This window comes from Haemorhous mexicanus, chromosome 3 (assembly GCF_027477595.1).
Source record: "Haemorhous mexicanus isolate bHaeMex1 chromosome 3, bHaeMex1.pri, whole genome shotgun sequence".
Taxonomy (NCBI): Eukaryota; Metazoa; Chordata; class Aves; order Passeriformes; family Fringillidae; genus Haemorhous; species Haemorhous mexicanus.
In genome coordinates, this window is record NC_082343.1 from 55,607,118 (window position 1) to 55,631,195 (window position 24,078).

Below are 24,078 nucleotides of genomic sequence, written 5' to 3' on the forward strand. Positions count from 1 at the left end.
CAGGTATGACAAGTTTGGACTGACAAAGACAACTGCAGTGTCCACGAAAGCTCAACAGAGTCAGAGCTCTGCTTGATACAACACCAATCATTACTCTGCTTTTTAGCAATTTCAATTAATGTACGTTTTAAATTAAACCAGCCATTCTATTTTTAACTTACAAACACCAAACAGATATTAGTAAGCAGAAACTGAAATCTGCAATGTCTCCCTACTTTATAAACCTTCAGCCATCCTGTGTACAACAACCCTTGGATACTGGCCATAAACCAGAAGGTTTACAATGCTCAATTTACACAAGACTCTGCAGGTAAGAATTCATGGCATTTTTCTAGTCACCCGCAGACTGCCTTTGGTTATGCTCTTACAGGACAGTAATGACTGAAATCTTTCACTCAGAAGCCAATATACATGTGCTCCTGATCCCAATGAATAGGGAATGCCACATAGAAACCACCCAGCACTGGCACCAGGGATTGCACCAGGACTGCTGGCAACAGGTGAGTATAAACCTCAAAGGCTGAAAAAATTCTTGCAGCTGTCACATTTTTGCATATCCACTCTAACTGGTATCTCTCTGATTATCCTTCAGAAGAGTCACATTCTAGCTTTTCACAAACACTGATTTCACATAAAGAGATTCAAAAGGAATAAAAGAAGAAAAGGCAAAATACGGTAACTTAGTTATTAAAAAATTTTTAAAGAAAAAGGGTTAAACTGTAAGGGGGCAGGAAGAGAATCACAGAAATGTTACCTGAGAAAAAGCAGCAGTGAAATTAAAGATGATTATGATTGTTGTTACTATCATTATTATTATTGCTACTAGCATCATCATCATCATTTGTTTATTTGTACCATTTAAATAAACATCTGAAAGGGTACTGGGGAAAAATCCCCCATCAATAATGCCATCATGAAGTGGCAGCCATGCAATGCAGAAACCAATCACAGGTTGCCAGAAGGTATAATAAAAGCACAGCATGATGTTCAGGGTGTGTTTGTTTAGAAATTTAGAGCTGAGAGCATGGGTGGACCCTTCCAAAGTACTAAGTCATGTTAGAGATTTTTCTTCTGCCCTCAGTCCTTTAACCCGTTTGCAGACAATAATTTGGCACAGGTAAAGGATTACAGTTCAGATAACAAACATGGCAGCAACACAGTTTTCATTTAAATAATCTTATAACAAGGCAGATCCACTTATGGAGAAATCTATAAAAACCAGGATGATTTAAATAAGCCCTTGTCATTGATCTTCATTTGCCTATAACATTCTGATGGCTCCAAAAGGCTTTCCTTGGGAAAGACAGCAAGAAGATATCACCCAGGCCAGTAACATCCAAAACCTCAAAAGGATGCATCATTACACTTCTGGGCTTCATCCTACAAAACAGTGAATTACTTGAGTATTCTGTGCTTAATGGATGGATAAGGGTCCTAATACACCTATTCCAAGCAAATCAAGCTAACTCACATTTCAGAAAAGCAGCTTTCTTACTTGTATCAGCACTGCCATCTCCTTTCTCGCAGCTGGTCACCCATGGGCAGGTAGAAAGGGCCAGGCAAAACCAAACTGCAGCCTGCAGTCTGCCTGTGAGCAGGGCAGCCTGCCTCCTCTGGATCAGATCCAGGCCCAGGATGCCCCACTGCACCATGAGTTCCACTCCTGTATAGCAGCTCACATTTTTGCGTTCACGTTTCAGCATGCACTTCTTCTCTTGCCCTTTTCTGCAAGACTTGTTTATTTCAACTGAGCTATTTTTGTCTATTTTGCATCCCCTCCCTATGCTCTTTTATCTGCTACTCATATTTTTCCATTTCTTTCAGTAACTGGGAACTAATCCCTTTGTGGGTGGCTTGCATAAGGACATGCCCAACAGACCTCCTGCCTGATTTTTATTTAGTTATTTATTTATTTTTAATCTTGCCCAGCTATGTATTTTATTTGGCAGCTTTATGCAGAGATTTCCTTTTAGTGTTTTAATTCAGGCCATAGAGGCCTCAATAGGAAACTTAATAAATGATCTAAAATAAATAACTATGACATTCAAATGGTTTCACACCACATATGGGCAAGAACAGAGTTGTTGCAATAAAGCATTTCAGTGATAAAGGATTCCACAGGCCCAGACAAGAAGTAAAATCTAAAGGTGTCATTATCTAATGCCTTTCATCTGAAAGGACCCTGGAGCACATTGTTATACAGCTTTGTTTACAAAAGGGAGATCATAAAATAGATTAATATCCTAAAAGATCCAGCATTCTATTTCTACTAGAGTTTGTCACACACTTGTAAATTTTAACAGCTTTTTGATGTCACCTGGTTTGGCATCCTTGTGACTGAGAGATCCTCCCTCCATCTTTTCTGTTCTGTAGCTTGACTTGGTCACTTACTGCTGGCATCTTTCACTGAAAAAAAAGCCTTGCAGAACAGGGGAAGCAAGCAAAGAGCTTCTGCTCCAGCTTCAGGGATAGCCTGGCTCCAGGGACAGATCAGCTGCAGCTACCTACAACACAGAGTGCTGCAGACATGCAGTGGCTCCTGCAGCTGTGTAAGGCACAACCATTTACCATCACTGGTGGGAGCAACACAAAGGAGACACAGGCAGCCAGACCTCATTCCTCAGCAGGGCTGTGACACAGCACCTGGGCTCCACACACAGCCCACCAGCAAAGCACAGCTGTGAGCCCATTCTCCAGCTGCTGCTCAGGTAACTTCCACCTGAGGGACAAACACAAGGCACTGCTACAAGGTTCCTGTTTGCTTTCATTGCTTCTGAGAAGGACATCACAGTTGTGCCCCACACCAAGTCCAGTCACGTGGCAGAGGAGAAGTCAAAGCACCCAATTTTCTCTTAATGCCTGAATAAGATCTTTGTTCATCTGCTTCCAGAACAATGACAAAGCGACAGGAAATTTCAAAAGAGCAGCCAGAGTTATTAGCTTGCTAATAACCACCCAAAAATGAATACAAATTGGTGAGCAGCCTTCCAAACACTTCTGTGACTGTCGTGACTAGAGCTGCACCAAAAACTTTCAGCTGATTGAAAAACCTCAAAGCAAGCCTCTTATCTTCAACTATTATTGGCTCACAGAAATAGAAATCTGTCTTCAATTTTAAATTAAGTGTTTTCAAGGCTTCCCTTCCTTACTCATCCCAGATAGTGAATGAAGAAAGCAGCAGACTATTTTTTTAAGCAGAAATACAAAGATGAAGAGGAGTGAGCAAATGGCTTTCGAAAGCTTTTGTGTGTTTGAAGTGAAAAGTTCAAATACTCTCAATTTGTAAAAACAAAACCACAAAAAACCCAAAACAAAGTTGTCACTATAAACAGATTAACTAAAATTTTACAGAATCTAACACATCTAAAAGCAGTATCACCCTCACAAATATTTAAAAAATAATAACCCATCTTTCTCTATTAGGGAAGATACCCATTTCACAAGAATAGTAGCTAAATCTACACTGACAGAAGTTATCCACGAGTGCCAAAGCACAGTCTGATGGAGCTGTCACTGTTAAAGAACACTTGTAAAAATAATTTGGAAAATCAGCCATCATCACATTGGACGGTGAATCCGAAAAAGCATTCTCTGCCACAGCCTGGAAGTATAAAAACTATTTAAAAAGACATTTAACCCTCTTTTTAAAGCCTCCAGTACAGTTCATGCACCTTCTGCAGGGTATTTTATGGGCCTCTGCCTCATTTTGGCAATGTAAGGACTAGAAAATGCAGCCTTAAGGTTGATTTATTTAACAGCAGCAACTGTATACTCAATGAATTTGTTCCCATGTGTATTCAAAACTCACTTCCACTGACATTCAAGATAAAAAGTTAACACCTCAAAGTTACCACAGTAAAGAGATGCAACAGTATGTGTCATTAAACACACTTAAACCTGTTTGAAATACATGTTTCACAGAATATCTAGGCGAGCAAACCTACATTAACCTACAAAACCTTCATTACTGGTGAGGACTAAAAGCTCAACCTGGTTTTTTGGACCAGGGAGGTATTTGCTGTAGTGGTGAGGATACACTAAGTTGGCTGATAAACTGCCAAGTTTCTCATCATTTCCCATCATTTCTCAAGTGATTCTGGAGTTAATTGGCAATAAGCAACTTCAATTACTAACTGACTTTCTTCTAGCTTTCACACCTACCCAAGGGAGTCACACACCATCTTTCAGACTCAAATACCTGTGATTCTCAGTCTTAATAATCACTGCAGCATATAAATACATCACAGATTATTTTCTTTTTTAGCATAGTCTTAAAAGTCAAGCTTAATAAGAACATGTTAGATCAGACATCACTAATGTTATTACAACAACACTAAACTCAATTATTAAAACCTCTCCTTGACATGAATCATGTTATCCATCCTCTGGGCACAATCCTCATCATTACAATTGGTCTAAAGCTCAGAACAGGTGATTTGTAAGCTGACTAATTGTCTGAATCACAGCGAGCTGGATGTAAAACATAGCCAAATATCCCCTTACTCTGACTGCTGTACACCTAGGTATTGAGCTTTGAAGGTAGCTATGCTGTCCATTGAGGAATTCCTTGAGATTAGCTAGATATATACCAAAAACCTCACTGTACTGGTGCCCACGTTCAGTAGGGTCAAATATTACTCATGATCAAACTCTGAAGATGAGTCATGAAAATTTATTTTTAAATTGGCTTGTGAAATCAAATACCCAGAAGAATACCAAGATTAAACTGACAAAAACAAATGCCAAGAAATGTTGGCTACCTCTGTAGAATTACAGTATCAGATCATTCAATGAAAATTAATTGATTCATCTTCACAGTTCCAAAGGCAGAAAAATTAGAACTACCATTTTTCATAAAATGAAAAATACATCCAGGTTATGGTAAAAAGCAAAAAAATCCTTCACAGCAACATTGAACTGCTGAACCACTTGACCTTTTCTTCATGCCCTTCCCTGCATACTTACAACTTTCCAAAACAAGTAATATGGAACTTGTTTGGGCAACTTTCCCTCACCCCAGGCACTGAACAGGCACTGAATGGAAGAGAATGACAAGGAGTCAAAAAAAAAAAAAAAAGAGTATGTATCTAGGTAATTGAAAACTGAATCACAATACGTGTGCACCAGCACATTCAAAGAAATGAACTGACATGGTAAATCAAGTGCAGCTGATGCTGACATTACATAACTTCTGATAGCTCAATCTTTCTCTCTGATACACAATGGCTGTCTGACAAATTGCTAAGGTTTCACAAAAGAAGTAGGATAAACTACATGTTGCTCCTGACATCCACCATCAACCCACAAAGCGATGAGCAGGACTGATACCTACTATCTACATTTAACTAACAGCTATTAAAGTTGTCATCTCTGGTTTGGATCACCCACTGCAGAGGATGAAGATACTGTGATGATATCTGATAGCTGTTTATGAATTCAGGACATCACAACTATAGATCCAACCCCAAGACCTGGCAGAAAGCCACATTAGAAAAGCAGCAGGCAGGCTTGCCCTATTCTCTGGCACCTACTTCCTCCAGGTATTCCTGCATCTTGAATCCAAACAGTCCCAAAACTCCCACCCTACCTACACTTCAGGCTCATTCCTGCTTCTACCTAAATTCTGAGCTCTTTCCCTATTCTCATAAAAGCTGCTACCACTTAATGTGAAATTAATTACATATTAGATGCCTACATCAAGTAAGTAAAAACCTCCACTGAAACAGATTCTAGTAAGAGTACTAATGGATGCCCACTAGGTAATACTACATATTTTTCAATAACAAAATAATAATAATAATAATAGGGTGAGTAAAAGTAAAACTAGCAGTTCAGTTGCTACCAGTATTTGCACCAATGGTTTAAAAATAAAATTTTAATAGCAAGGTATTTCTGATACTATTAGTAGTTTTAGAAAAAAAAACCTCGGAGACTAGAGTGCCTTTCATATTAAATAGCTTTCAAATTTCTGTCCTTGAGATTAAAAATGTAAAGGCCACAAGAAACTTAAAAACCAGCTGCCCAAACCCATCAAGTTTAAAATATTTTAAGTGTCTTATTCTTTTCAAACAGGAGATACACTTGCTACTAAACCTCAGTGCATCTCAGTATAAAAGTGTCTTGCTCAGAAATTACATTGAAAAAATCTCAAATGAAGTCATAAAATGCCTCATGCATAGCATACAAATTCTTTATATTGTGTTTTCTAGTCTTATGGACAAGATGGAAGTTTTTCAAATCTGGCAAACCTGCTCTGATTATGGTTACAATTATGCATCAAAGCTGCAGACAGAGCAATTAAAATGTGAATGAGGCATTATGAAAATATTCTGTATGTATGGAAACAAAATGATGCATATTTACCTCAAACAGTAGTATAGGATCACCTGGTTTTAGAGAAGCCTCTTCTCCCTTTTCATGCTTTAGATGGCTCATTTTAGCTGTCAGTAGCAAGACCTTCAGGATGGAAAAATGACCTCCACCTGTAATTCCTGACACCCACTGCCTGGCAGTAAACAGTCATCTCCCTGAGCAGTGCAATCACAAGTAGATCTCACTTTTCTACTCCGAGGTGACTGAGGAGGAGGCTGGCTAAGGGAGGACAATTTTAACCCTTACCAAGTGACCACAGAGACTAGAAACCTTGCCATAATTAACTCAAAGAAACACTAGCTTCAGACAGGTCCTTTAACCACACATAACAACACTGTGTCAAAATCTAATTCGAATCTGTTTATTCAACAGAATGACTTTATGGCAGTCATAAGACGTAACAACGAGGTATAATTGGTTTAATAAATAGTATGTATGAAAATTACAGTATCAAAATCTCATTTGTTAACCTCCCTGCTGGATTTGTTTCCTCTGGAGAAAGAAGTTAGGACAGGACAAATTCTGTCATTATGAACAACTCTCAAGTTGAAGCACAGCTTCAAAAGGCTTCTGATTTCCTTCAAACATGAACAACATCTATGTATATGCCAATAGGTATTTCTCAATAAACAAGCCTGCTTACATTTTTATAACTTGCATAATTGTTGCTGATATTCAAGAAAGCTAATGACACCAGATTTCTCTCACAAGTGAAATGCAGAGTCTGGAATCTCTAATTAGTAGGAGGACTACTAAATCTGAAGAAACTGTTGAGAGTATTATTCTGGAAACAGTAAGAATGCTGGAAATGCAGTGAAATGTAAATAAACACAGAGATGATGATTCTTCATAGGAAAACAGTAATTCCTACTCTAACATCTGTGATCAATGGGGTAACTTCTGGGCAAAAGCAGAATTGCTAAGATAATGTACATGAGAAAACATTTATCTTAGACACCGATAAACATAACTTATGCTAAAGCCTCATTTTGTACAGTAAACTAATCTGAGCCTGGTTGGAAGAACAACAAATGTTCTTCCATTTCATACATTTTGTTCAGTACTGGTCCCATTTAGGTTATCGAGCATATGCCTAGCTCAAGAATATTACCAGAACAAGAAGTGACAGGTACTCTCAATCTGGAGCCTTTCTTAGCCACCTAAACCTCTGCATTTTTTTAAGACACCTTATTTCAAGGAACTAAACCTTTTGAGCATCCATTCCTTAAAATAAACACAACTCCCTCCACAGCAACACCCTTTATTAATTAATCAGACATTTGAGATTCTCACTTCTGTGCAGCAGCTGGAACCACAGTTCCATTGTATGCTTGTAGGAAACTGCTCAGCTGAAGAGCAAGATATTTGTATATTATCAGGCTCAAAAATACTGCACAGGACCAAATTAGAATTGGGGAAAGGGAAAGAAGAAGAAACAGGATCCCTTTTATTTATGCCCTGCTGTATCCCTTATAAACTAAGCTCTCTAGTATGCCATCAGCACTCCTTTTACCCAAAGCAGAACACCAGAAAGCAGTTTCACTCTACCCTCAAAACAGCCTTCTGGGGTATCCTCACATGTGCACCCTTGACAGATAAGGGCATTCCTCAAGAAAGGTCCTCATTAGGGAAGCTACAAATCACACAGAATCACAGAATGAAGTAGATTGGAAAAGGCCTTTGAGATCATCAAGTCCAACCTATAACCTAACACCTCCTTATCAACTAAACCATGGCACTGAGTGGCCATCCTGTCTTTTTCTAAACACATCATGGGACAGTGACTCTACCACCTCCCTGGGCAGATGATTCCAGTGCCCAATCACTATTTCAGTGAAGAATTTTTTTCTGATGTTTAACCCAAACTTCCCTGACACAGCTTAAGGTTAAATATCCCCATTTTTAGTATTTTGTAATCAAACAATCAAGATTTTTGAGTCTCCTTTCTATCTTTATTTTTTCCCACTGACATAATTCTCTATTGTGTCTCTACCTGAAGAATGACTTTGATATTCTTTTTGGGGGAATTGGTTTTCCTGTAAAACTCAACCCCCTCTAGGTGTTTCAGGTTTGAGGCTTTAGAGCTGTTTCTTCCCTAGGTGGAAGAACTCTCTTTTTGCCATTCAGAAGACTGCATTTCTTCTTTAACAGGCTGAAATATTTTCTTTCCCAACTTCTCCAACATCTCTTGCAGGCATTGTATTTGGCCCCCTCTCCAGGACACCACTCAAGCCATTAACAGGACACGACCATACTGCTGATAATCAGCCTTCTGCTGTTGGCCATTATCCTCTGGAAGCTGCATCTGTGCAACTGACTGCTGCCTTCTGCTGACTGCCAGTGCCTGCCAGATCCCCCACACGTTTGCTCAGCCTCACAGAAGCCAGTGCCATTCTCCACCCTGACAACATTTTGAGACTGGCTGCACTCCAGCTGCACCTGTGGCTCCTGCACATGGGCAGGTGCAGGCACACACCTCTCCTAGGCAGTGTGCATCTGCTGCTGCAGGGCTCTTCACACTTCTGCCTTCTCTTTCCCAGATGAAACAACTACTTGCCATTTCTCATTTTACAAGCAGATGAGCCAACTCAGTAACTGGGGCACTGCTACCTTGTGATACAATTTCCTCCAGAAGTCTGATCTTCCAGTGTCTGCATTTAGCATTTTTATCACTTTGAAGCAGGGCTGTAGGTTTCTACAGCTTACAACAGACTCACGTTCTGTAGCTTCTTCTAAAACTTTTCAAATACCATGATTTGTGCACCTAAACAGTTCCTTCTCTTCAGCTCAATGGCAATTTTCCTTCCCAAATTCTGTTTCTGTTATGAAGTCACTCACATCCAACAGCTTGACTTTCTTCTGCATTTCAATAATCTCTGCCTGCAACTCTCCATGAGGATTTTGACTATGCTCTCCAACTCTCTGACTGCTTGGGAAACCATATGGATTTCTCCTCAGAAAAAAAAAAAAAAAATTCCTCCTCTTCTAGCACAGCAGTTTGTTCTCATTTTAGCTAAACTTGAATGGATTCTCTCCACACTTCTGTATGCTTAGCACTTCCTACCTGCCTTCAAGAGCTGTTTTTTGATGCTGCTTCACCAATTTTTGTGCAAGAGATTTCACTTAGATTTACAAACAGATTTCACAGAGTCTCAGAGCGATTGGGGTGGAACCTCTGGAAATTCTGAGCTCCCTGCTCAAGCAGGGACATGGATTTGCTTGCCCAGGACTGCGTTCAAATGGCTCTTTTGATTATTTCCAAGGATGGAGACTCCAAAACCTCTGGGCTATCTAAGCCACCTGCCTTCACAATAAAAAACTATTTTCTGATGTTCATGGGGAACCTCCTGCAGTTTAGTTTGAGCACTTTACCTCTGTCTCTGGGAACCACCAAAAAGAGCCTGGCTCCATCTTCTTTGTGCCCTCCCTGCAGGTACTTACATACATGAATAAGATTCTTCTGGACCTTCTCTTTAGGCTGAATGGTCTCAGCTCTCTGTCTTTCCTCACAGGTGAGCTGCTCCAGTCCCTCAATCATTTTTGTGGCCCTTCATTGACCTCTCTTACTGGGGAGCCCCCAGCCCAGAACATCATCCTCCAGGTGTGGCCTCACCAGTGCCGTGCAGAGGGTAAGGACCACCTGCCTTAAACAGCTGGCAATACTTCTCCTGATGTCACCAGGGACACCATTTGCCCTTTTTGCAGAAAGGGTTACACTCCCAGCTCATGTTCAACATTCTGATTACGGTAAACATAGCTGTGTTTTATTCATTAGTAAAGCAGACTACGTACATTTCATTTCCTTAAAATAATAATAATGATAATAATAATAATGATAATGATAATGATAATGATAATAATGATAATAATGATAATAATGATAATAATAATAATAATAATAATAATAATAATAATAGTAGAAAAATCAATGCATAAGGATACTATTTCCCAGTACATGAATTTGTCAATTAATTCTAGAACTGGAATATCACCATTTCAATGAAAACCATAAACTAGCATTTCTTTTTGAAAATGCACAAGAACTTCCCCAATTCAACTTCATTTTCATTACTTCTCATAACATTTGTATTATACAAGTGGGTTATATCTCTTTAAAGAAGTTCCTAATGCAAAGAGGATATTGAGAATTTCCTCAGAAGTTCATGTATGTTGACAAAGGATTGCTATTAAAGCAGAGATGCTGGTTGTCCAAGGATAAGTGCCTATAAAATATCTTTTGTCTGTCCTACTGCATTCTAGCTACACTTGACAAGCAGTTACTTGGTACTCCACATTCAATTATATTGTGAAATGTTTATAGTTTGTAATGGGTATCTTATCTGTTCAGACTATCTGTAATTTGATGAACTCCTCTGGGAACTGTTTAAACCAAGGCACTGTCCTTAATGATTATTATGGCTCAGAAATGCCATTGTAAAACCTAATTTCTCCACTATTCAGATGGTCTATATATACAAGGCCTTCAGAAGTTCATAATAAATTCTTTATTGAACACTTTACTCAGAAAGTGCTCATATTCCAAGCTTAGATATCCACTGTCTAATAGGTGAGTAATCTCATCTATTCAGTACATCAACAGGTCTTCATCATTAAACTTATGTTAAAGAAAATGCATTTATTTTCCTTGAACACACAAATTATCATGTGGAACAACTGCTTCTATACAGAACAACAAAGTACCTTCACCCTAATTCAAAAAGCAAGAAATGCCCCTCAGGCATGTCAGTATCTTAAAATATGCATGTTGTTATCTTTCAGCAATTCTTTGAATAAAAACTTGGGGTAATTTCTGATATAGGTGAGCTTGATTCCACTTCAAACTTTTTTGAGTAGAATTATCTAACAACAAAAATTTAGCTACATGTTATGTCATGATGAAATTTTTAACTGCATGGATGACCCACTTACAAATATAATTAATTTTGTTTAAAAGCTGACAGTATTGTTTTCATGTCATATATTCCTTTTTTCCTCTTTCGGGGTAATTATCTAGATGCTTATTACTACAAACCAGAAAAACTGTAATTTAAATTTTTCCAAAGCTGATGACCTAACCTTTGCAGGAAACAAACTGCTGCATGACCTACAAGAGCAATTTCCAAGTAGCAGATCAATGCAGCATTACCAACTCTCATTACTCAGCAACAATTGTGGCAATATTGGATGGTTTGCTTCAAAGCCACAACTGCATAAGAATAAACACTGAACAGAGAGACTGGGATTCTGAGAAAATTGAGAAAAATGGACAGAAAGAAAGGCTTTTCACAAAAATATTTGTGAAAGTAGGAGCAGGGTGTGGCTGGAAAAAACCCAGTAACCACAAAGAAAAAGACTCACTGAAAGTGGTCACCGTTCTTAGAGTGAACGAGCTGTACAGGAGGTGTGCTGGTACACAAGTTTAGGCCATACCCTGGCATTTGCAAATTGATATGTGGCAAAGAAATGGGAAACAGCAAGACTGCTATTTGTCATTTAAGGGAAAAGGATCAAGCATTTCCAACTTATTGCTCCATTTATTTTCTTTAACAATTTTTCAAAGAGAAGGCTATGAAAGACACCTCTGCATGCCACGGAGCACGTTTAACTTCAGCAAAGGTTGAAAAGACTGATAAAAGACTATCAAAAAGGTTTAAAATGTATTTTGGCTCTTTTAATAGTTGCTTGAAGAAATAAAAGCACTGAAGCACCCCAACTAAGCACAGAGCAGACAGTTCAAGCAGGTGCATTAAGGAGGCTGCAGGACGTGTCTGTCCTTTCTGCAAGCAGGCAGTCAGAACAGCCTGGCCACACCAGTCACAGCACAAACCAAAGAGAGCCAGCACAGGCAGGCACGGGACCTACTGTCCTACAAGTCACTTCCCACTAGTCCTGCCTCTCTGCAACATTATTTTTCTGTAGCCATAATGGTTTAAGGACAGAGGAAGGGCATGGTTTGAAGAAAGAGTTAGCATTGTATCAGGTAGGAGGGATGTAAAAACCACACAGGCTTTCAGAAATACAAGTCCTTCTTCAGAATCTTGTATGCCCAAAAGCTTGTCTGTCTTTTCCAATTACACTAGCTTGCTTTAACAGAGAGACAGTATTTCTGCCAACAAACCTCCTGTCTTCTTTGTGCAGCGACAGAAAAACAGAAAAGAGATCTGCAGCACCACTGCAGTTACAACAGCGTACGTCGTGTAAGACTTCTAAAGCCAAAAGGCATCATCATGGTATCATTCTACCTCAGGATTTTTTAATTATTCACCAGTAACAACTGTTCCAGCTGTGTCTGAAAGCAAGATTTGATACAAGGGATCCATACTGTAAAGAGTCACATGCTGATTCGATTTTTCTGTCCAAGAATCACAATAAAAATCACATTTAACTTTCAAATGCCAGTTACATTAAAACAAAGTTTAAATAAACAAACAAAAAAGTTTTCCTGTATTGTTTTTCTGTTATCTTCCCAGTGACACTACAAATCAAGAAACACTACTGAAAAGGCTTATTTGTTTGGGTTTTTAAAATTTATTTCCTAAACAAGCAATAGACTGCTGGAAAAAATCTGCTCTGCAAGATACATAAAACCTCAAAAAATGGGACAGGATAAAGAAAAGCTTTCTTTCTTTTTAAAACCAGGAAAAAAACATTTTTAAGCTCCTTCTACTCTAAACCAAAACAAAACCAAGAACTGTGCAGACTTGCATAACTAATGAAAACTAACATGTATTGAATATTTTTGAAGGACAGTGTTCCTTTGAAAAGCTGTAACTAATTCCTTTGACAGTCCAGCTGAGATAGGTTACACCCCTATCTATTAAAATCTGTGCTAAATGAAACAGGGAGGGTTTTTTGCAGCTGTAGACATGTGCTTGGAACACTCAAATAATGACAAATGTAAATAAATAATTTCCTTTATCTTTACAGTAAAAAATGTTATATATGCTCAGTAATGTATTCAGCTTGTTACTTAATTCACTGCATCTAATTTGCATATACTTGTAATACTTTTTAATGCCTCAGTCTAGCAATTAGCATACTGATTCTTATTAAATATATCAAAGATGTCTTTTTAGTTAGCACAGTCAAAAGTAAATGTACACCTGCAAAACATTTTTTTAAGCACTAGCAATTTAAGAAACATTAAGTGCTATAAAAATTGATACCATCTTAATACACTAGACACACCAGAAACCATTAGAAGAAACACTTATAATGGCACCATCCAACCAATTAGATTTGCAAAATATTTCACTGGAAGGAAAATCTCTGTAAGGCTAATTGAAGCCTCCTAAATTAAGTTTGGATTTTTTTTTTTTCAAATTATCTCTCACAAAGCCTCCTGAAAATCTCTCCCCAGAAAACTCAAGATGGATCAGATGCTGAAAGTTGGTATCTCTGTACCACTATAAAAAAATATTCAGTCTGGCACACTTCAGAGCCTACTGGTCACACATTTTGTATCACAAAATGCAATATTTTCACCCCTTGCCACAGAATAAATAGGAATATGCTTATTTTAATTTTGTGATTCTCCTTAGTAACTACAAAACAGAAAGAGGTTGCTGCAAACTCTAACAACCAAGCAAAACAATTGCAGAAACACAAGTGGCTCACACTACAGTACTTTTAATTCTCAATTATTGTTCAACATGATGAGTCATTCAAACCCAGTACTATAATATGCATGTCAGTAATTCAGTTCTGGGGATTCCTCATTCTTGTTTGTTCTGATGGGCTACAGGCATGTTATTAGAGTCAAGAAAATAAACCAAAAAGATTTCAGTGAATCTCTTCAGCAGTCATAAAAAGATTGCAAAAATCCATCATGAGCATTCACCTTCTTGACTCACTTAAAAACAGTCTCACATTCTTGCCAGAAGCACAGTGCTGCCACATTACCTCTTCCTCTAGATTTTCACTTTAAAACTGAAATACAGTGTAGTGCTCTGCCCACGGCATATTGTTAATTACACCCTAAATGGAAAACATTTAGCTTCTATATTGTCACTCTTCCATTCTGTTCATTTCAGCATTTTCTACTCAATAATTGAACGCACACTAATGTTGAAGTAGCACTGCATGACTGAAAAGCAATAAACTTCACTTGGCACCCTAGCTTTATCCCAGACCAAAACACAGGTATAAATCACCATTTATAAATCAGCTCTAAAATAGGTATAAATCACCATTTCTGGGAACAAGACAACACAACAGGCTTCTAGAACCGGTCAGCAAATCAAACAGGCTCTTATGAGTTTTAAGTCAACCACAATCCAAGGGCCCACTCTGTGCAACAAATGTGGCTTTAATCAGACACACATACCAGGATGGGCTTGCAAAATCAGCATCTTCCATTATGAATGGTGGTACACAGTAGAAAGAACGTTGTTGTTGGCTTTAACAGGAGAATAAAAAACCAAAACATTTACTACTTCTTATGCAAATAGCAGCAATAAGCACTGCTGTTCAATATTTTCTTCCAAGAATCTTTCAGCAGACAATCTTAGAAGAAAAGGTGTTTTCTAAAGAAAGAATCTTGCTGCCCATTCAACTATGTATCTTTAACATTCCTATCCAAATCAGTGGGATTCTCCTAGAAAAGGATTAAATTCAGCAAGCCTGGTGAAGAGCACTGTGTAACACATCATCCTGTAAAAATGAACTTTTACTTACAGTGATGGTCAGAAACACACGACAGTAGGAGAATCTGATAGCAGCCACAGACTCATCACAGAAAGCTAATTCCACTAAAGCCACTTCTCTCTTCCTTCACTCATATCCCACCATGTCAGTTTAGTTTTAGAGAGACATAAATTAGCAGTCTCTACTGTGGTCATTGACACAATTCCTGCTGTCAGGAGGATTGCTAGCTTACAGGAACACAACCCTTTATTAATCACAAGCTTGACCCAAACAACCACAACAAAAAGATTCAAATAGAGAAGTTCCATTTCATTTGAGTCTCTCTCTCATGCCAATCACTGTTAGCTGAAAGGATGTGCAAACATCACAGCTAAATCCACACAGCAATGATGCAATGACCCAGAAAGAGACTCTAAGGGCCAATGGAGTAAATAAAGCAAAACTAGCCAAACCCAAAGGGCAGCAGGCACATGAGCATCTTCTCCACTTAAATGGGCACATACTGAAACCTAGTCTTGTATTTCCAAGTTCTGCAATAAGACTTCACAGAAACAGAAACTTCCTACATTGTTCCCAAAACATATATTACACAAAAGAAGAGAAACAAGTGCCCAGGTTCACTGCAAATTTAGATAACAAAATATGGAGAAATGAAAAGTGATTATTGTGTCACACACACTTAAAATATAAAATGCAATTTGTAATTGAAAATTAATCAGACAACTAGCTGTCACTCAAGCCAAAATGCTGGATTCAAATATCATTCCTCCCTTGGGGAAAATGTGGCTGTAATTTTTTTGAATTAACCTGATACAAATATATATATTAATCTTTCATCTATACATATAGAAGTCTGTATGATTTACCATACACCCACACATCTCCATACACACAAAGCATGTGGAAGCAGTTATTTCAGACTAAGTTTTTTTTGGCTGCTCCCTTTTTTTTTGGTTAAAAAAGGACTGTTACTAATGTTACACAAGAACCCGAGACTTTGGTGCAGCTTGGGTTGAAAGGGCAACATACATACCCAGAGTCCACCCAATAAATAGCAAAGCACACAAGAAAAAACACACTGTAAATTTGGTGTATCTTTGGTTTTCATTTCAGTACTTAAAATGTCATTCCACCCACCAACCTAAGAGCAAATCTTTGATTTGAACAGATTCTTCTCAAAGAGCACATCCAAACACATCCTAACTAAAAAGCAGAAACAACCTAGGCCCCCCCTGCTGTCTAAGACACTCACTATGCTACTGGGCATCACCTGCACTTTTCATGAAGCATTATACAAAGAGATGGGTGCCAGGAAGATGATAAAGCACAGCTGAAATACCAATTTATACCAACAGATTTATGCCTTTCAGAAAACATGAATGGAAAAGTTTTTGTATCATTGTACTCAGGACAATGCTTTGCACACTGAAGTAATGGCATTTTACTGCAAGGCACCTCAGCATTTCTCTGAGAATTCACACTTGGCCTTTTTTCTAACAAAATGAGAAGTTTTTCCAGATAAAACAGCTATCTCCTGTCACAGACCGTTCCAGTTTGCAGCTTCTGAAAATCTGGCAGCCTTCAAGCAAGCTTTTCTCCCACTGCCCTGCCTTTCCATTAGCGTTCCAGGCCAGACTTCACTACCGTGTGAAAGCAGTTGACTATCACAGCTTTCAACTTCCATTAACGTGCATTTATTGCATTTGCTTGGAAACTGGCAGGTGCTGGGGAATGAAGGAGAAAGTAGGCCAGACCAAAACAAGACACATTTCCAGAGAACCTCCCACCATCAGTCGTGTATGCTTGAATTTACCAGAAAAATTCCAATTGACCCAAATCCCATTTGGATTAGTCTTGAGCCTCCTTCATACCACTCTGTCAAATTCCAAGCAGAAATACTTGAGAAGAGAAGAGAAGAGAAGAGAAGAGAAGAGAAGAGAAGAGAAGAGAAGAGAAGAGAAGAGAAGAGAAGAGAAGAGAAGAGAAGAGAAGAGAAGAGAAGAGAAGAGAAGAGAAGAGAAGAGAAGAGAAAAAGGTAGCTACCACTTTCTTTAGCGTGTAACACACGTTTTGCTTACCTCACTGTTGTGGCCCCTCAAATTGAAGTTGATTCTCTGAGGGGTGTTCCGGTCCCTCCTGCAATGGCTGGAAGTGAAAGTGACACCTACAACTCCTCTGCCATTGCCCGTTGCCAGCCAGCCTTCCTCATAGTACCGCCTCCTGCACACCGGTTTCTCCTTCTCACTTTTGGGGACTCTGCCTTTCCAGGAGAGGCAGAGGATGTTGGAATCGCTGCAAAGAACAGGCCCATGTTCCACTGCTGCATACATGCTTTTTAAATATTTTATTTTTTGACATAAGAAAGTAATATGTCTAGTGCACAAAATTTAAATCAATTTTTTTTTTTTTTTATTGATAAGACTGACCTGGATAGATCATTGAAAGGGAGGAGGATGGGGTCAGTGTTTATAAATATCCACCAAATGCATAGTGAAAAATTCCTCTATAAAAGATGATGGCAGTTGGCTAAGAAAAAGTAACACTTAAAAAAAAATTCAGGTTCATTTTTGTTTTGAGTCTGTAGAGTGGGGGTGCACTTATCCTTTGGAGAAACAGCTACTTCATAAGAGGCGCTCAAGAAATGGTTAAGTCATCTTTTTGCTCAACTTGATATAATCTTTATTCAGCCTGAGATTCCAGTTTAGCGTAATGCAATTCCAGAGACAAAGAGTTGCAAATGTGTAGGTTTCAAGTAACTTAAGGCTTTTAAAACTTCCTCCAGTCAGATTTTCTTCAAAAGTTCAGTTGCAGAAATTTAAACACGCGCACATACATATATATGTATATATACGACATTCCTCTTTTCCAAGCCGCCCTCTGGCATATCTTTTCCATCTGATGTATTTCTGCTGCTAAAGCTGAAAGAGATTGCATAAAGGGAAAAAAAGGCACACAAACCGTGTGAAACAACAGACCCGAACTTGTGCAGGCACTGGTGTGCCAGGCCAGTTGGGAAATCCCTCTTGGTACTGAACCGCTCGTTGGACTCAAAAGTTTTTGCAATCCAAAGCCAATCCAATTTTCATCGCAGCACTTTTTTTCCACCAGAGACCCAACACAGCCTGAACTGTTTATCACGCTATCTTGCCTGCTTTCCCACTTTTTGCTGCCACACACGAATGAAAAAGAACCCCCTCTTCATTTATAGCAGAATCAAAAATGCTCTAAAGCTTTTAGCTTTCAAAGTAGGTAAGTTTGCCTCGGGTGAACCATGAAGTTCTCTCTCCTGTGAAACGGGCTACAATGTCAAGCTGTTTTTCCTTTACTTTTCCCTTTTTTTCTGCTACAAGGAATCACAGACTTTTCATTCTACCATAAAAAACAAATGCCAGAATCAAAGCACATCAAGTAAGCACTCTTTCAAAATCTTCTAAAATTCAAGGAAGGAAGAAATAGAATCATCTAAAAAAGAAAGAGAAGCAGCATTAAAAATCTGACTTCCTGGGTTCACTATTTCTCTAGGTATTTTCCTTGCTTGTTTGACAGGATCTTTCCTTCTTGATGCTTGTCTACAGCACAGGCTCATAGTTCCAGACACAACATTTGCAGCTGTACAAGAAGGAAACATATGAAGTATTCCAATCGTTTTATTTGAATAACACTTATGAGCTCAATTAGCTAGTATTTATATCACACTAAGTGAAAAGAGGAAAAAGGAGAGGGAGAAAGGATATGCAGGTTTGATGACCTGGTTAACTCAAGAAGGACGGTGAGGTTTGCTCAGTTCAATGCCCAGACTTGTCCCATAGTTCCTCAACTTATTTACTTCCAGTCATCATTGCTCAGCAGAAGGTCACGATTTATTGTCCCTTCACAATCTACTGAGCCCAAAGCAAAACGTGCCGAAGACCATGCATTATTCCTCTGCTAGAACTAAATCAGTTTCCTCTGCCCTCTTGATTCTTCTGTTTCCTTCACAACTATCGATTTCGATTGTGGAGGTATTTATTAGGCTTCTCCTGCACAGAGGGTGTTTTTTCTTTCTCTTCTTGCAGACTTTTTTCACCCGTGAAGACCATGTGGAAAGCTGAACATTACTGGCAGGTGTCTTTCCATGGATTACTGATTCCTGTGCTGCGAAGGTGCTCCATCTGGCTCTCAAATTAATTTTCATCAATTGCAAAGCTCTCAGGAATATGCCAGAGCAAGTCTACGTGATGACAAAACCATGTGCGATTTCGTGTACATGCGGTGCACGCACCAATCTGGTACTCAGAGCTGCATCTCCCTTTTCAGTTTAGGTGTGGTAATCTTGTAAGACGTCAGCTACTCAAAACTTGGAATCCCTGGATTCTTCCAGCTCTGCAAGGCAAAGCACACACAGACACAAAAAGAAAAAAGTGAATATAAGAAGGCACAAAGCAAGTTAAAGATACTGGTACTACTGTTACAGTAATCAAAGTATTATGATTAAGGATTGTATATTGGACTCCTACACAGTGTATTATATATAGATAAAAACATTATTCAGAACACACATGTTTGATATACTTGTATTTGATATACACAGAAAGACGAACTACAAAAATTTTCTTTTTTACTTCCAAAATTCCCAAAACTTTTTCACAATGGACATGTATAGCTAATGAAATGTATCTGGGAAGGATACTTTGGTGGGGGGAGAGGAGGGGGAAGAGCTTTGTCCTGCTCACAGTCTCTGGGGCAAAGTCTTAAAGATTTCACAACTTTGAAGTGAAGATGGGGAAGGGAGATGTTAGTGATAGAGCAGGCAGAGGGACAGACCCTGAGGCACACAAACAGAATCACAGAATCATCATCTGGACATCATCTGGTCCAACCACTGTGTTCAAGCAGGGTCACCTGGAGTCAGTTGCCCAGGATTGTATCCAGGCAGTTTCTGAATATCTCCAAGGATGAAAACCCTATGAATTCTCTGTGCCAGTGCTCAGTCATCCTCACAGAAAAGTGTTTCCTGATGTTTAGAGGGAACCATCTGTGTTTCAGTTTGTGCTCATTGCCTCTGGTTCTGTCACTGGATACCACCATTAAGAGCCTGTCTCTCTCATTTAATTCCCTCCCATCAACTGTACACAACAAGAAGATCCCCTTAAGCTTTTTCTTCTCCAGGCTGAAGTCTCAGCTCTCAGACTTTCCTCATAGAAAATATGCTCCAAACCATGAAAATACAGAACTGAACTTATCAGTCTCAAAGAGACTGAGAAGATTCCTCCAGGGCTTAAACTACTGCTTTGAAGAGATCTAAGGTACTTCAAAATTAAAGCTTAAAAGTCTGAATCAATACAGATGAATTTAAAAACTATTCAAATGCTGCTTAAATCTCCATTTGAAAAAGGGGAGAAAAATTCCCCAAAGTCAATTTTATACAAAAGAGTGTATACAAATAAAGCACAAGAGACCAAGCAAAAGGCCATTCAGGATATTCCAGCAGTTGTACCCAAAATGCACACATATGCACAGTTACTGCATCTACACAGTTACTGCTAAAGAGAGCTCATTTAAATTCAGAGCTGCATTCATAATAGTCATCAGAGCTGTAAAAATGGTCTTGTCTTTATTACATAAAGCACTATACTAACCTCATGTTTCCTGTAATTAACCACTTATTTCATTCTAGCGTGGACATATTAATTAATTTTGTTTAGAAAAAAGAGACTAGATAAGAAAACAAATTTACAGACACAAAGGCAAAGTTGAAAAGTAGTTTACAACACTACACAGTTGGCTGATTTATCAGAAACAGTGTCCCCGAGATTTGGTGAGTCACTGCCACTACCCCTCACTGAAGTTTTAAAAATAATGGCTGCTATTAATTTATTTCTCATCATGGCAAGATGATGATATGACGAATGTCACCTTTCCAAATTTCTGGTGCTTATCAATTACAGCCCAGAGAAAGTTCATATGTAGGAAAACACAGAAAAACTTTTGGAGTACAATGGTTTGTAGACAAACTTCTGCATTTATCCCATAAGCAAACTTGATCCTCTGAAGGATCAGTGCCATTGTTTCCATACCCACTGAAATCCTCCTAACAGACATCTGCATTGAAAAGTTGACATTTTATATTAGCAGCATGAGTATTATGATGCAACCTTTACTAATCCTACAGAGAAATAAAAAAAAAATGTTTACTGAGAAAACAAAGTCTCTGAAATATGAGAGCAGAGATAAGCACTAAACAGAATTGTTTGAACTGTACAGGAATCATGAGTTTACAAGTGGATTTTAAAATACAGGTAACTATAGATACAGTGGCTTTGCATAAAATCTGTATGCAACTTCTGTCCTTATTCACTGCAGAGAAGACTAACAAGGTTGAGAAAAGGACTCATCTGCATCTTGGTCAATAACCTTCTCTCACTTTAGTCCCATTCACCATCACTTTCAAGATTAGACAGAGCAAAGGCTTCTCCTCTTAAAGATATCCTAACTAGAAATGCTGGTCAGGGAAAGATGAAAATCTAAAATAACTATAAAAGTAATAAAATCAGCCATTATTCAAATGCATTTTTCAAATACTTTCTCAATACAATAGAACCTGTGAGAATATTTTACCTTTAAATCACTAAGGATCAACTCTACCTTTATGTTACATTCAGAGACAAGGAAAAAATACTTTAAAGTCTGTAGTATCAAACACTCAAAATACAGGCTGAATTAAGATTACACATATTATATATTAATGCTTTCCACTCCCTTCTTCTTCATTTCCATGCACTCTGTTTTCCTAAGAAATAACCAAACTAAAAGATTCAAGTGCTAGTCTTCCCTTTAAACAAATCAGTAATTTAGACACTCCCCTTCTGCCACCATTGCAGCAGCCTCAGTTCTCCTCATTTTTGTATTTTGAAACCAAGCTTTTTGGCTTGTTTTTCCCCACCATGGAACACCAGGGCAATGGCTTCCACCTCTGTTGTGAAGTGTGTAACAGCAGAGGATAAAAAGCATGATAGAAGAGCTGGGTGTTACCTGCACAATCCTACCACTAGCCCAAAGTTAGTTTGGGTTCACCACAGAAAGAGAACTTGGCCTTCCAGATGGAACTCATTCAAACTAAATTTTTAACTGAAGATTTTTTATAATCAAACTTTATGCACCTTTCCTTCCACAGCAATGCAAGGACTAATCACAGATGTGCACTACAATCTGATTTTGCTGGTAAATTGTTTCTGACACTGCTAGGACAATAAATATCAACGAATTCTCTACTTTCACTCTCACTTAAAAGGTAGGTAGTTGAAAATATCTTTTCTCTGGATTTTCCTTTTAACAAAGGGAGATGCTACTTGAACTCATCCTCTAATACTGTTGAGTCTAAGCCCAGTGATGTAAAACATTTAAGTACAGACACTTAATGAGACAAAAACATATTAGACCTGTGACACAGGAAGGCAGGATCCACAACTATTTTCTTTCATTTTGTTTTGAAAGCATAGCTCTTCTCAAATGCAAAACCCAGCAGCAAATTACGTTTCTGCTTGACAGAAAATTTAGGTACTATTTTTTAAAAATGTGCTTATAAACACATAGTGTCAATATTTAACTCATCATTTTTATCTTCTGTTCCTACTAACTTGTATGAAGTGTGTTAAACCACAACTGGACAACCAGAAAAATATTTGTTTGTCCTCATGCGTCCTTCATTGAGGTGTCTCTTTTGTTGACAGAAAGAAGCCAAGCACAGCCAAATGTACCAATACTGCAGCAAGCTCTTCAGTATTTCATATTTATTCAAACCCCTACTCTTCACGGCCGCAGAGCAGAGAATCTGAAGGTGAGGATAAAAGGGGACTGGGAAGGGAAGGAAAGCAAAGAAGGAAAAGTGAAGTGAGTAGACACTATTTCTGAATTATTATCTACAAGAAACCAAAACAAATAAGGACTCACAGCCTGCTTTTGGAAGATTATGACAACCCAAACATCTTAAGGAGAGAAATAGAAGATAAAGAGTGTTTGAAAAGACTTCAGGATTTTTCAGCCTAACCAGATTTCCTACCTGCCAAACCTGCATAAGGTCAAAGGAACTTGTAGTTTTCCCTCCCTTTGCAGTCTAAGAAGGAAAAAATACACACCAGTGTCCATGAAGATAGCAAGGTATTTTAAAAGTGCCAGCCACAACTGCTTTGGCACAAGCTGATGGCAGATGATCTCACAAGCTATTGAATGGGGACTGTGGGAGCAACCTCTAAGGTCACTGCTGAACACTATAGTACAAAATTGGCACATCATGTAATAGAGTTTCTATATTACAGGCAAAATACTACAGAGATAGAAGCTGGTAAGATGATACAATTTGTTGTTTATTTACTCCAATCTCTAAATTAACAAAAATCATTAAACAATCCTATCAAAAAAAGTGAAAGAAAATTATTTAACAAGACTAACTACTTTCCTAAAAAGCCTGAAGAAAAATTTAACTGGCTTGGAAGCTGATCTCTCTGAAAACTTACTCTCCAAAAACAGCAGCTGATTTTAAGAGAGCTTCCCGTCCTGAACTCACCATGCACAAAAGGGTTAGGAATTGTGGCAATAAATTTCAATCAGTTTGAGCTGTGCCCAAAAGTTTTTGCTCTTTTAAGTAGAATCAATCCCTGCCACAGCCCCAGTGTTGTCCCACATTCAGCTGCACTGGCAAACTGGACAAGGTACAAAACAAGTGAGAAACAGAAGGGAGGAGTACCTGCAACTAGTATTGCCATTGAAAACTATTGGTAACTAAGTTTGGGCATAGAATATTTCTGAACTCAGAGGTTTGTCCTTAGAAGAAAGGGAAGCAAAGTTTTTCCTCTTGAGGATGAATTTAAGATGGCTTGGATGTTCTGGAGCCAAAGCTACACGTCAGCCATGAAAATATGCCTCATTTTAAAAAAAAAAAAAGTTAGCTGAAATACTCCAGACAGGTGTTGAGAAACCTGTTTCAGGAAATAAAAATGCACAAATAACAAATACTAGCCTTTTTAAGGAGTTGGGAGATTCACACCGCTGAAAAACACATCTAAACACTTTAGAGATTCAAAG

The 24,078-nt window shown here is 38.4% G+C and overlaps 1 protein-coding gene across 4 annotated transcripts in view; it reads right to left on the minus strand.

Annotated features, from left to right (window-relative positions):
- The window catches only part of TULP4 (TUB like protein 4), a 150,630-nt gene that overhangs the window by 104,753 nt on the left and 21,799 nt on the right, over positions 1-24,078 (minus strand). For all 4 annotated transcript variants that reach the window (XM_059841900.1, XM_059841901.1, XM_059841902.1 and 1 more), the window contains exon 2: positions 17,097-19,380. In XM_059841900.1, coding sequence (XP_059697883.1) covers positions 17,097-17,348 — 252 coding nt within the window. In that variant the 5' untranslated portion in view covers positions 17,349-19,380. The remainder of the gene's footprint in view (positions 1-17,096; positions 19,381-24,078) is intronic.